General features: G+C 45.4%; 1 protein-coding gene across 1 annotated transcript in view; it reads left to right on the top strand.

Moving 5' to 3' along the window:
• POLR3B (RNA polymerase III subunit B) overlaps positions 1 to 12896 on the top strand; it is a 104594-nt gene extending 91698 nt beyond the window's left edge. The window contains exons 26-28 of the mRNA XM_047066868.1: positions 3134 to 3247; positions 6612 to 6785; positions 12133 to 12896. Coding sequence (XP_046922824.1) covers positions 3134 to 3247; positions 6612 to 6785; positions 12133 to 12262 — 418 coding nt within the window. The 3' untranslated portion in view covers positions 12263 to 12896. The remainder of the gene's footprint in view (positions 1 to 3133; positions 3248 to 6611; positions 6786 to 12132) is intronic.
• The last annotated feature ends 534 nt before the right edge of the window (positions 12897 to 13430 follow it).

Consider the following 13430-nt stretch of genomic DNA (forward strand, 5'->3'; position numbering starts at 1 on the left):
ACCACTGAACTTTCTCTGCATTAACAGGATGAATATCAGGTAATTAGTGCTCTGACAGTGCTCTGATAATTAGTGCTCTGAGTCCTAGCATTTGTGTATTCGTTCACGATGTGTGCTAGGTACTAGGTATATAATGGGAAACAAAATAAACATGGTCCTTGAAGTAGGGAGCCGACCACTAAAATTTGTTACTAGACTTACTGCAAAAATATGGCAAAAGGTAACTTCTTAGCAGGACCTACCCTGACTTCCCAATTTAAAACTTACACCTCACCGTACTGCCCATTTTCTACTTGAAATTTCTCTGTCGCGTTCATCATTATCAGACACCCCATGTAATAATGCTGCCTAATACTGTTACCTGTCTCCTCCGTGAGAACAGGGCTTGTCTGTTTTGTTGACTGTTTTATTTCCAATGCCTGCACACAGCAGGTGCTCCATAAAGACTTTGTTAGTAAAGGAACCGAGAACAAATCAGTACAAATAGCTCTCACCGAAATGAAGGGAAAGAATGGGTTAGGAGATGTCTCTGAGGGGGTGGGTGATAGGATGAGAAGGGAAGACCATGTGAAGAGTGTGTTTCCTGCAGAGGAGAAGTGGGTTTGACATCTCCCAAGGGACAGACCTCCACTCACCTGAGGTGAGTTTGCGGAAGGGAAAGGGCCTTCTCCTGGGCTGAGCACTGGCTCCTCCTGTTACCCTGGGGCAAACAGGCTCTTGAAACTTGACTCACACATCCTTTTAAAGGATCAAATTAGCTGCTTAAGTTAAGACACACATTGTGTTTTACCCCGGATAAAACTCTGGGACATGGTGTTTATACTGTTTTTCTGAGGCTTCACCCTGCTTGAACACAAGTGAAACTGGGTGTGGAGGCGTGCGTAAGGACCCAGGGCTTGATTTGTGCTGCATGTAGATCGGCCAGATAGGATTACAATGGCTGGAATGTGTATCTTTTGAAAATATTGAGTGCTTTCTAAAATGATCTATCCAAACTGTGATAACATAGATTTCCCTAGGTATATCGTGCCCGAGATGTTCTAGAAAATCGCATTACAGGAAGAGAATAATGGTCCATTTCCAAAGTGACGCACTGAAGGTAGCTGACGTCCACTTCAAAAATTACAGTTGTCAGGGCGAAACTGATGGTCTTGGTCTTTGTTCCTCGTCCATAAATAATGGAGTTGACCAGAAACTGTGCAGATCCAGTGAATGGATTTGATGGGCCTTCTAAACATCATTTTACTAACCGATTTGGATGGGTTATGCTCTGCTTCTGATAGATTACTTCAGGTTCTGTCTACACCATCTTCCCCTACGCCCCAGCTAGTGTTTTCCTGTGTTTGCCATTTGTCTCAAGAGGCAGAGTTTGAGAAACATTAGTTTAGCTTATTAGTTGAAAGTTCTCCAAAGGGCTTGCGAATACATTCACCCACCAGCTTCACCCCTTGCCACATCCTTGAGATAACCAGGAGGGAAAATTGCACACGGCTCTCTTCATTTGGGGATGGGGTGGCATTAGGTGACAGAGTTCCATAAATTCTGCCACGAGCAACCATGCTGTGGAGGATTGGAACCTTGACTCTCAGAGCTGGAAAGAACCTTGGTCTGACCCCTTTGTTGGACAACTAGGAAGACTGAGGTAAAGAGGTCATGTAATTACTGGGTGACAGAGCTGGGACAGGAGTGGTATCTCTGGACACCCTGTCCATTGTGTCCTGCACCCCACTTACCTGGCTGTCCTTAAGCCAGTGCGGTGGCCAGACAGCTAGAAAAGCCTATGGCGCTGAAAGTGGTGGAAGACAAGCCAAGCAGGAGGGACCAAGAGCTTTGATGGAATCTCTGCCACACAGCTCGCTGCCTTTGCTCTTCCCACTCGCACATCGTGCTGTGGCCCAACATACGGGGTTCAAGACGGGCCAGCGTGGCAGGGAGTGCCCTGGATCTGCCTCAGCCCGTTCCACAGCTCTGATAAACCTCTCAGACCCTCTGTGCCTGTTTCTTCATTTTAAAAATAAGCCCCCTTTCTTCTGAGGACGTTCTGGGACAGTTCACATTGTTCAGAGGCTTTAATCCCCTGCCTGCTATTGCTCCAAACTACAGAAAAAAGGTTTCTCCTGTCAAAGCACTGAAATGTTCACTGTCCTTTACAGCTTTCACTATAGTTTTTCGAAGGATGCATCGAGTCAGCTGTATTTTAACAGACGTTTACTGAGCGCCAGTTATGTGCCAGACAGGGTTAGTAGTGCTGGAGCCACAGTGGCAGAGGAGACCAAGTGCTTATCCTGAGGAGTTTACTTCAGGTGGGGAAGACAGGCAATAATCAGGGAAATACTAAACGTGGATTATAATACCAAGTGGTAATCCGTGCTCTGAAGAAGCAAAGCCAAGGTAAGCGTTGAGATAGCATAGGGGCACGGTGATGGGGTGGGAGCAGGACTCCTCTTTAGATAAGGTGGTGAGGGAAAGGAAAGTCTTTGAGGAGGTGAGATGCTTGACAGCCATGTGAATACCTGGTGGAAGAATGTTTTAGGCAGAGGAAAGAGTAAATGCGAAGGCCCCGAGGCAGACAGGCTTCCTACATTTGAGGAGCAATGAAGAGGCCGATGTTACTGGAGTGGAATGAGCAATGGGGAAAGGCAACAGGAAATGAGTCAGAGGTGGGCAAGAACCAGATTATGTTAGACCTTATTGCTGTGTTACACAATTTGGATGATACAGATTAGTGCTGAGATTTACACTTTAGAAGGAATCACCCTGGTTTGTCTGTGAAAAGAAGATCGTTAAGGGATATGAGCAGAAGCAGGGCCTGTGTGCAAGAGTCCAGGCAAGAAAAGGTAGTAGCCTGATGAGGGCGAGGACAGTGAAGGAGGGACCTTCCTCTACATACTTTTTCATAGTCTGTTTAAGGTTTTATTTCTTAATTAAACAGTGTGTCTTCTAACGTATCCATGGTATTTTTATATTTCCGGATCTTGCCTTTTCATTCAGTGCACAATGAAAATCATTCTCTCCCACTCATTCATAAACCTGGTCTGAAGCAAGGCCCTGCCACTGAGGGGTCCTGGAAAAGGCTGTCTGTTGTTAGCCCAAACTTGGTTTCTTAGCCCAAAACTCTGACCTTTTCTTTCAGCGAGCCCTTAGAAGCATACATCTATTTTGGCCCCGTGTACTATCAGAAACTGAAGCACATGGTGCTGGATAAGATGCATGCCCGGGCGCGGGGCCCACGAGCTGTTCTTACCAGGTAAGAGAAAAGCATTCACAAAAAGAATTTCTAATGCAGTCGAGTCTACCTTGCATTGCCCAGATACAGCAATAAGCTGACTCGGTGAAGTTCCTCTTTCCCTGAGATGTCAAAATTTGGAGTGCTGGGCATCAGCAAAAGTCACATATGTCTGGTTAGCATGAAAAAATAGCAGCCGATTAAAAATCGTTTCATAGGCACAAGAGCAGACCCATTGAAGGTCTTGCCAGTAGTCGCCTAACATGCTCATTGACCCTGTACCTGTTTGCAAACGTGGTCTCATTCAAAAAGGTTCATATATAAGAACGTAGACACACTTACACATCATAGATACACACGTGGATACTCCTGTGGGCTGCCGTGTGTACACAGAAAACACATACGTACTTTGGGAGCCCAAGCCACAACTCATTTCTTAAAATTTGTGTTATTGGAGCATAAGGCACCTGTACTTGCCTGCTCATTCGAATAAGCTCCAGGAGGTCCACCTGTGCCCCATTCGCCAGCGCATCCTCAGTTCCAAGCACAGTGTCTGCGTGTTGATGAATGGGTATAATTGTTGGGAAGAAATTGCAGGTACTGTTTCACGTGTTCTTAGTGCTTAGTTCTTAGTATTACATTGCTTGTACTATATCACGTGTACTTAGTACTAGTTGGAGAAGCATAGTCCAGGGCAGTAGTTCTCAACCACAAGCAAGTTTACCTCCCGGGGAGATTTGACAATGTCTGAAGACATCTTGGAATGTCACAACCAGATGGGACAGGGGGGAAACTACTGGCATCCAGTGGGTGGAGGCCAGGAATGATGCTACATACCTAGCAATGCACAGGGCAGCTCCCACCACAAAGAATTACCCAGTTCAGCATGGTTCTCATGCCAACATCGAGGAGTCCTGGGCCAGGAGAGGGAACACAGGCCTTGAAGCCAGAGAGACATGGACGTAAACTCAACTCCACCTTGTGGCTCTGCCACAAGCCTCAGACACATCACTTAGCTTCTCGCAGCTTCAGTTTTTCTCCTACGTGAAGTGGCGACACTAATGCCCATTTCACAGCGTGCTGGTGAATGTCAGAGGTTTGAATATAGAATATATGTATAGTGCCCATCGATGGGGGATGCTCAGGAAATACCCAGTTCCCTGCCTGCCTTCACTGATCACGGCATAGATGTTACAATAGGGACAGGACCGGCGATGAAACAACTAGTAGGTGAATTTACTTTTTTAGACCAAGGGAGGGGGGTGGAGGGCTAAATCCCATGATGCAGATGCATATGGCTGTTGAAATGATAGACATGTGTGCTCAAAATTGCAGAAGAGGGAAGAGAAGTTGAGATTCTCAGGACACCAATGATCCCAGCAGTGAGACCCTGCTTGGGTTGGGTGTATCTCTCCCCTGAGTGCGGTCCCTCCAGAGCCTTCATTTCAGTTATAACATCTAAGATCGATTCCAGAGTAACAAGTGTCAAAACGGTTTTTGCTTCGTTGTGTAAAAAACTTACTACTTTAGTACTTTAGTGCATTCCGTGGGAAGACTGCCAGGAGAGCATTTACCCATTCCTAGTCCCTTATCTCACTTGGTTTATTTCAAGCCTGGGTTCTGCTCATGTATGATCCGGCCACCTTCACTTGTTCAGTGGTCAGGGAGAGAGGGACCCTCCTACCCCAGGTGTTCTGTCAGCAGGTAAAGACGTACATAAGTTGTGCTCAGTAAGGAAGTTTCTACTAATGGTGTGTTCATGTAGACTATTTGTTTCATTTAGACTTACTGTTTGTCAGTTTTTTATATGTAAATTGTCTTTGAACAAATAATCTACAACTCAAGTCTAGTTCCTAATGTAACCTTTAGCAACAACATAAGGTAAAATTTGAGCACATGTTGGCCCCGCTCTGTTTACCTTTCTCTTTGGAAAATCGGTGGCAACAGTAAAAAGTAAAAGATGCTGTGGGATAGAGCAAACAAGGTTTGTGGTCCACTCCTGCTTAAGGAGTGTCACCCCGAAATCAGCCAGCCAGGGAGATAGCTCACTTTTTCTTTTTTAGACATTGTGGCGTCACTACCTGGGTGGGGTTGCCTGTGTGGTTTCAGAATCCCCCAGTTGTATCTCTGAGTCCTAGATTCTTAACTTTTTCAAAGTATTCTCAAGCACGGCAGATACATCAGCCCCAGGGAATCCATTCAGGGGACTCCTAGCTCCCAGCTGAAGTGCCCCCTCTAAGGAGGAATAGAGTGTTTTCATACCTGAAGGGGACACACAGGACTTTCCCTGTCTCTGGGGAACTTCCCTTCTGGCTCAAGCACTCTGTCCTCCCAGATGATTCCTCATCTAGTCCAAATTTTATAAAACTCCATTTGCTTCTTTCCATGTTCGTTTCTTCAACGTTTATTTATTTTTGGGACAGAGAGAGACAGAGCATGAACGGGGGAGGGGCAGAGAGAGAGGGAGACACAGAATTGGAAACAGGCTCCAGGCTCTGAGCCATCAGCCCAGAGCCTGACGCAGGGCTCGAACTCACGGACCGCGAGATCGTGACCTGGCTGAAGTCGGACATTTAACCGACTGCGCCACCCAGGCGCCCCTCCATGTTCGTTTCTTAATAACCTGGAGCTGCTTCTCCCTGGAGCCCTGGCAGGAACTACTGGGGACCCAGGTTTCTTCCACAGTCTGTTCTGCTTAGTTTCTCCACTTTGAAATAACAGAACTGAAATATCCCTGAAAATACTCAAAAGACCATCTTCCTGACCTGAGGACTGTGCTATCCTAACAATAACGATATCGCGATGGTAGTAGGAATGGTAGCTCTGCTGCTTTATATGATTATATATTAACTTATATCATATAATTTTTTTTTTTTTAATTTTTTTTTTTTTCAACGTTTATTTATTTTTGGGACAGAGAGAGACAGAGCATGAACGGGGGAGGGGCAGAGAGAGGGAGACACAGAATCGGAAACAGGCTCCAGGCTCTGAGCCATCAGCCCAGAGCCCGACGCGGGGCTCGAACTCACGGACCGCGAGATCGTGACCTGGCTGAAGTCGGACGCTTAACCGACTGCGCCACCCAGGCGCCCCTATATCATATAATATTACACAATTATTTTTTATTATCACTCAATTATAATAACAGTAGCAATCACTAGTATTACATCTCCTCTCATTTAAGGCTCTTTGGGAGCCTTAAATTTTACATTTTGCCAATGCGGCTGAGAGGCGAGCTAAGCCCCCAACTCCAGGTCACCGTCTAGTAAGTGATTTGGACCCAGGCGAACCCTCCTCTGAAGCCGTGTGCTCTCCGCCAGCGTGTGATGCAGCCCCTCTGTTTGTTTAATGTAAAAATGACACGTTTGTCTAACTTGTTTCAAAGGCAGCCCACCGAAGGTCGATCTCGTGACGGCGGTTTGCGTCTTGGAGAGATGGAACGTGACTGTTTAATCGGTTATGGAGCCAGTATGCTTTTACTAGAGAGACTAATGATTTCAAGTGATGCCTTTGAGGTGGATGTCTGTGGGCAGTGTGGACTTCTGGGGTATTCTGGCTGGTAAGTGGATACCATATGTCTCTCACACCCCTTGCCTCTTAAATCACAGCTCAAGAATTGACCCTGGAGCACACCCACATATTCTCCAACCTTCCCCATCCATGCATTCCTAGAATTAGGGATTTTATATGTACCTGTTTAGTTTGTCTACCTCATGTTCTGCTTTCTACGCCACTAGAGGTTAAGGACCCAAGGAGTATAGACTTTGTTTTCTTCTTAATGTTATCTCGAACACTTTTTTTTTTAAGTTTGCTTATTATTTTTTTTCAGAGAGAGAGAGAGTTGGGGTGGGGGGCACACAGAGGGAGAGAGAGAATCCCATGCAGGCTCCACACTGTCAGTGCAGAGCCAATGTGGAGCTCAAACTCACGAACTGTGAGATCGTGACCTGAGCTGAAATCAAGAGTCGGTTGCTACTCAGGTACTCCTCAAACACCTTTTATAACACTATTCACCTCTAAAAAATCCTAGCAGATTCACTGTTAGTTATGAGAATTATAGCATTTTATAACTAGAAACTTTTTTTTATTTTCATAAGATTTATTTATTTTTGAGAGAGCGCAAGCTGGGAAGGGGCAGAGAGGAGGGGAGGACAGAAGATTCGAAGCTAGCTCCGTACTGACAGCAGCGAGCTCCACGTGGGACTTGAACTCGTGAGCCATGGGGTCAGGACCTGAGCCAAAGTCAGGTGCTCAGCCGACCGAGCCACCCCGGTGTCCCTGTAACTAGAAACTTTAGAGAACATGTGTTGAACAGCCTTACTCAACCTCAGGCCCAAAGAGCCGTGTGTGTTGTTCCACGTTATATGGCAAATTGGGGACAGGCAGGACCAGGACCTGGTACCCTGACACCTGTTTGTGTGCTCCCTGCGTAGCAAACTGCTACACACTTGGGACTGAATTCCGTGATGGTAGCAACGAGGTCTGTCTCAGTCATTCATTTAACAGCTTGAGGCTGCTAAGTGCCAGATACTCTCTGGGCCCCAGAATATGGGGGTGAATAAGACCAGTGAATGGCTGCTCACAGGGAACTTATCTCCTAGTTCCTTCTAACTGCATTCTCTCTTGTTTATACCTCCTGCAGCCTGGGGTCTGGTGGTTGCTTAGTGAAAAACAATTGCTAAATGATAACTAACCCTGCATATGGAGGGTAGCGAATAGATAAAGTATGTAAATCATGAAATTTGTCATTTCTGTGCAGAGTTGAGGACACAAAGTCCAGCTTAAAAGATGAAACTATGTATTTTTTGGTCTTTCCTCTTCATAAATGTTCCACCCTCCTGCCAAGGAACAACTGGTCTGCTTCGGGCCAGTCCCGACCCGGAGCCCCGACTTACCTTGTAGGCAGGAGAGCCCGTAGCTTGCCGGTCTTGGCTTGTTTTTCTCTCAGAGACGAGGTCTCACGAGCTCCAAAGCAGGTGCTGCAGGAACAGGAGACAATCTTTACTCCCTTTTTTTTTTTTAATTTTTTTTTTTTAACGTTTATTTATTTTTGAGACAGAGACAGAGCATGAATGGGGGAGGGTCAGAGAAAGGGAGACACAGAATCTGAAGCAGGCTCCAGGCTCTGAGCCATCAGCCCAGAGCCCGACGCGGGGCTCAAACTCATGGACCGCGAGATCGTGACCTGAGCCGAAGTCGGACACGTAACCGACTGAGCCACCCAGGCGCCCCAGGGACAGTCTTTACTCCCTTGTCACCCCTCACCTGCACTCCCAGAGCCCCTTTTCCCTAGGGAGGCGCCGTCCCCTGGGAGATAGAATTGGGCCCAAGTGAGTTCCAGGGATACCTGGGCCACCTTTGCCCCACTGAGTCTCCCCTAAAAGCAGGGACTTCTTGCTATCCTAAGCCTCCAGTCTCTTTGTTATTCTGAATAAAGCCAATCAAGAGTCAGAGTGAGGGGCATCTTAGGACGTAGTGTATATACCTTGCTAGGTTAATGACAAAACCTTTTAGCCAGTTATTTTATGGTTTTTGGTGTAGAGAAGTTGATGAGACTTGTCTGTGAAGAAATCACTTCATTTAAAAACAGACACAGGAGGTGGCTGTTTGCAGCTCTTTCCTTTCCTGAGGGTGCAGAAATGGGTGACATTATTAATCTAAGCATAAGCCTGGCTCTTTCTTATATTGGTGACTCGGGGTGGGGCGGGGGGGTTGCCTCAATTCTGAGACGTCTGTTCATCTTCTGAAATGCATATTGAATTTGCTTTTTATTGTCCTGGCTGTGTAACAACAGCCACACAAATGTAGTAGGAAGCTCCCTGGGACCAATTCCACTATGCTGAAATCTTCCAATTTGGCACAAGGATTTTTATGTAATTTACTTTGAAAAAATGGTACAGAAGAGTCACTTTATTAACAATAGGGATCATGAAACTTCAAAAAGAATTTCCAGGGCGCCTGGGTGGCTCAGTCGGTTAGGCATCCAACTCTTGATTTCGGCTCAAATCATGATCTTGTGGTTCATAGGATCAAGCCCTGTGTCGGGCTCTGCAGTGACAGTGTGTGGCCTGCTTGGGATTTTCTTTCTCCCTCTCCCTCTGCCCCTCCCCCGCTCACTCATTTGATCTCTCAAAGTAAACTTAAAAAAAATTTTTCCTTTCCTTTTCCATCCTCTCTGCTTTTTTTCCTGTGCCCACCACCTAAGAGAGAAAGAGAGCAGTAGACCAGATTCACTCACAGACTTTGAAAACCTTCCCGTCTCTTTCACTGAATATTCAGGGAAACTAATGAAAGCAATTATTGATCTCAATATTATTCTGTTTAATTCTTCTTTCCTGCTTCATTTCTGTCTCATCTAGACATCATGTGATGGCAGTGCCTAATTTCGAAGCTCAGGTGTTCCTTGTGTATTTTAATAGCAATCCTTTGAAAAGGGGCTAAATCAGGTTACACGCCTTAAGGTCTTTCCTGTAATTAAACAGACCTGGATATGCTGTGTGTCTGATTTTGAGTGGCCTGCTTGTCCCCTTGTTGCCAACAGAAAAAAATCCTACCCCAGTGTGGTCGTCTAGCAGCCTCCGCATGTGCCGCGCTCTGGCAGAGGAGCATAATGATGCCGTGGCTTTGCCATCATTACCTGCCCGTGCGTGCAGGCTGTGCGGGAGGGGGCACGGCGTGTGTGGGAGGCAGTCGTTCTTTAATGAACAGCACAATGAAGGCTGAGTAATTAGAGCAGTTCAGAACCTTGAAACTGGCCTTTTGTCAGTGATTTGCACATTAGTAAGGCATTGCTATGGGGATGTTTACAGCAAGACTGTTGTTCTGCAGAAGACACGAAGGGCATAAGTCACAAAAGAGAGGTCTGGAAGGAAAACAGAAAAAAGAAAATCCCTATTAAGATAATTAGCTCATAGAGGACATTTTACTGGACAGCGATTTCTCCTGTGAAGCCACAGCCACCTCCCCCTTTTGCCGCCTTTGCCCTAAGAAGTGAGTTTACATAACTGTTGTTTGTGTCAAGTTTCTTCCTTTTGAAATTGTTCAGACACAGGGTAAGGTAATATAGCTTTAATTTATATATGTGTATAAATATATGCATTTATATATGCACATACATACATGCATAGGAGCATTTTAAGTGATGGAGAAATATTTAATAATAGAAAAGATTAGTGGGCTTTCTGGGTTATGAACCAGCAAGTATGGAAGTTCTGAACAGATAAGCCTGGGTTGAAGTCACAGAGTGACCTAGAATCAGCAAGAAGTTGCTGCAGTTAAATCCATTTCTCCAATTTAATTAAAGCATCCACATGATGCCTGAATAAATGAGGTCAGCCAGGTACATTAAAAACATAGTTCTTAAACAATAATGTATTGGGGCGCCTGGGTGGCTCAGTTAAGTGTTCAACTCTTGGTTTCAGCTCAGGTCATGATTTCGCGGCTTTGTGGGTTCAAGCCCCACATGAGGGGCAACGCAGAGCCTGCTTGGGGTTTTCTCTCTCTCCCTCTCTCTTTGTCCCGCCCCAGCTTGTGCTGTTTCTGTCTCAAAATAAATAAACTTTAAAAAAAAATGTATTAAGGAGGTCTTTAGAAAAAAATGTTGTTACATATGACTTTGGGGGCTTCATATATTTCCTGAAACCCATCCGATGACCTCCTTGGGACCAGGCTGTTGAGCAAACTTCTTTTTTGACTCCAGAGTGTGTCCTGAACACCTTTATATTTCAACAAAGATGAGTGTACATCATCACGATTAATGACTGCCCAGTATTCTTCTGTGTAAATGTCCTGTAACTACAAACCAGTTCCCTCTTGGACAGTCTCCTGCTTTGTGCTGTTATAAACCGTGAACGTTCTCATGCGCTCATCTTTGCCACTTGGCGATGAATCAAATAATATGCACGTTTACACTTGTACTCATATTGCCTTACTGCCTTCCACTATGGCCCTTCCTGCTCACGATGGAGTCCCCTCCAGTTCCTAGTCAGCACTGAATCCTCTAAGCCTCAGTCCATGTTCATCTCTTGCACTCATTTACCCACTCTGTTGACTGCCCCAGACCCTTGAGGTACAGGATGAAGTCCTGTGTTCATCTGAAACCTCAGAAGATAGTTCACTTTCTTCCTGGGGACTCTTCATCATTTGTAGCCATTGATTTAAAACCTAGGTTTAGTGAACTAGCTCTTCCTGAAGGAAGAGAAAAGACAACCCTCCTTGGCATAGCAGGCATGTTGATTAGGAGTACGGGCTGTTGTAGGGATCAATTGGGAATACGTGCACACAGGGAGAGAACGTTGTAAGTACAGTAGCTTCTTCTGATAGAACCAAACTTGAAGAGCACTGGAAAAATAAATCGCATTGGATTGGACACCACATTCCATATGAAAGTCTTATCTTCCCCATCACACTTCCAGGTGTCTCAGGGACAGGTCAAATTGTAATTGTTGAGCATCTTGCCGTGAATAGTACAGTAATAGATTTTTATCAAATACACGGAGATTGAATCAATTTAAAAAGCTTTCCACAATGCCAAAGTCTAAATCTGAATAACTTCGAGATGGCTCAGATTTCTGGGCCTCATTCAAAATAAGTAAATAGGCAGATGTTTTGCATTTTAAAGAGAATGGTCTAGAAGCATAGTAGTAACTGATTAAAATTGCATGCTTTTAAAACTGCAGGAGTGATATTTGTTTTGGTTTTTTTCTTTTGCTTCCTTGGATGCTGCTTTTCGGGAGGTGGGGTGGGGGGGCACATATCTGCACATATTTGATAGCAAGACTGAACCCTGACAAACAGAATAGAATTGATGGGATGGTGGTAGACTTTTGTAGAGAAACTTTGCACTTCTACACGCAGGCCTTGGTTTCTGAGTCCCCGTCCCTCTAACATGCGGACTTGGGTTTCAGGTGCCATTACTGCAAGTCCTCGTGCCACGTGTCCTCCCTCCGCATCCCGTATGCCTGCAAGCTGCTCTTCCAGGAGCTGCAGTCCATGAACATCATCCCCCGGCTGAAACTGTCCAAATATAACGAGTGAGGATGGAAACGGTGATTATTTAAGAGAACAGTCGCTATGTCTGACACAGTGGAAAGCAGAGGGGATTGAGGATCCTGCTCCTGTGAACAATTCCTTTGAATGTTCTCCCTCAAAAAAACAAAAACAGATGGAGAGGCTTTCTTACACTGAAGACTGACTCCGTGGCCTTGGGCCCTGGGAAGGACACCACCAGTATGGACTGGGATGCAGTCTCTTCGTTCCTGTACTGAATTTGATTCACAAGTGGACGTGACCTAAAAGATAAACTTTTATTTATGTTCTGGTATCTTGAAATCAACTCATTGGACTTTCCTCCTTAAAAAGAACATTTTGGGTTAATATTCCCCACAGTGCCTTCCCGGCTAACAGAACTCAAGACTCTATGACACCTGTAGGATCTGAAGTCTGTTGGAACAGTTGGCATGGCCTCTGTCGAGAGGGCTGATTAGGAACAGTGTGTGAAGGGAGAGGACGAGTGTGAAGGGGGGAAGGTCGAGAGCAGCGGATGAAGGGATGGCTCTCTTACCTGCTACTGTTGTGGGCATCTCCCCAACTATTGAGTCTTGCCTTTAGATGCCCACACATTTTCATCTTGGTGAAATGTAATAAATGTATTCCTACCATCTTAAACTTACCAAGGAGGTCCCCTTCTCTTATGGACCCAAATGCTCTTCTTTTGAACCTCCATGATCATACTATGCAACAATATTTGTTGAACCCCTGAAAATAAGCCCATGGGTGCTTTGTGATTCATTTGTGCCTTCCATTCCTGCCAGGATGTTAGCCGTCCATTTTCTTTGTAATCTGACAACCTTCTTCACCCTTATTTCCTTCCAATCTGTTCTGAGTCTCTCTGCCCTGAAGGCAGGTAAACAAGGATTGTTTACAAAATAAGTCAGAAAAGCTTTCAGTAATGGTCTAGGGCTCCATCCGTGGCATGTCACACTGAAGATGTTTCATAGAATGTTAGTAGGTACCATGTGCCAATAAGAAACAAGTGTCAGATAAGGTTGGGAAACTGGATGTAAGTTAAACGTATCCGGAACTTTTTCAGAGCCTTTACCAAGCTCTCGGACTCTCCAAAGGAGGGATGTGCCAGGAGCCAGGCTAGTCACTGACTTGAGAACCCAGCCTGAACAGCACTTTGCTTCACAGTGAAAAGCTCTAA

Source organism: Lynx rufus, unplaced genomic scaffold (assembly GCF_022079265.1).
Source record: "Lynx rufus isolate CCGP_SWC_20201006 ecotype Redwood Valley unplaced genomic scaffold, mLynRuf1.p SCAF_7, whole genome shotgun sequence".
Lineage (NCBI taxonomy): Eukaryota > Metazoa > Chordata > Mammalia > Carnivora > Felidae > Lynx > Lynx rufus.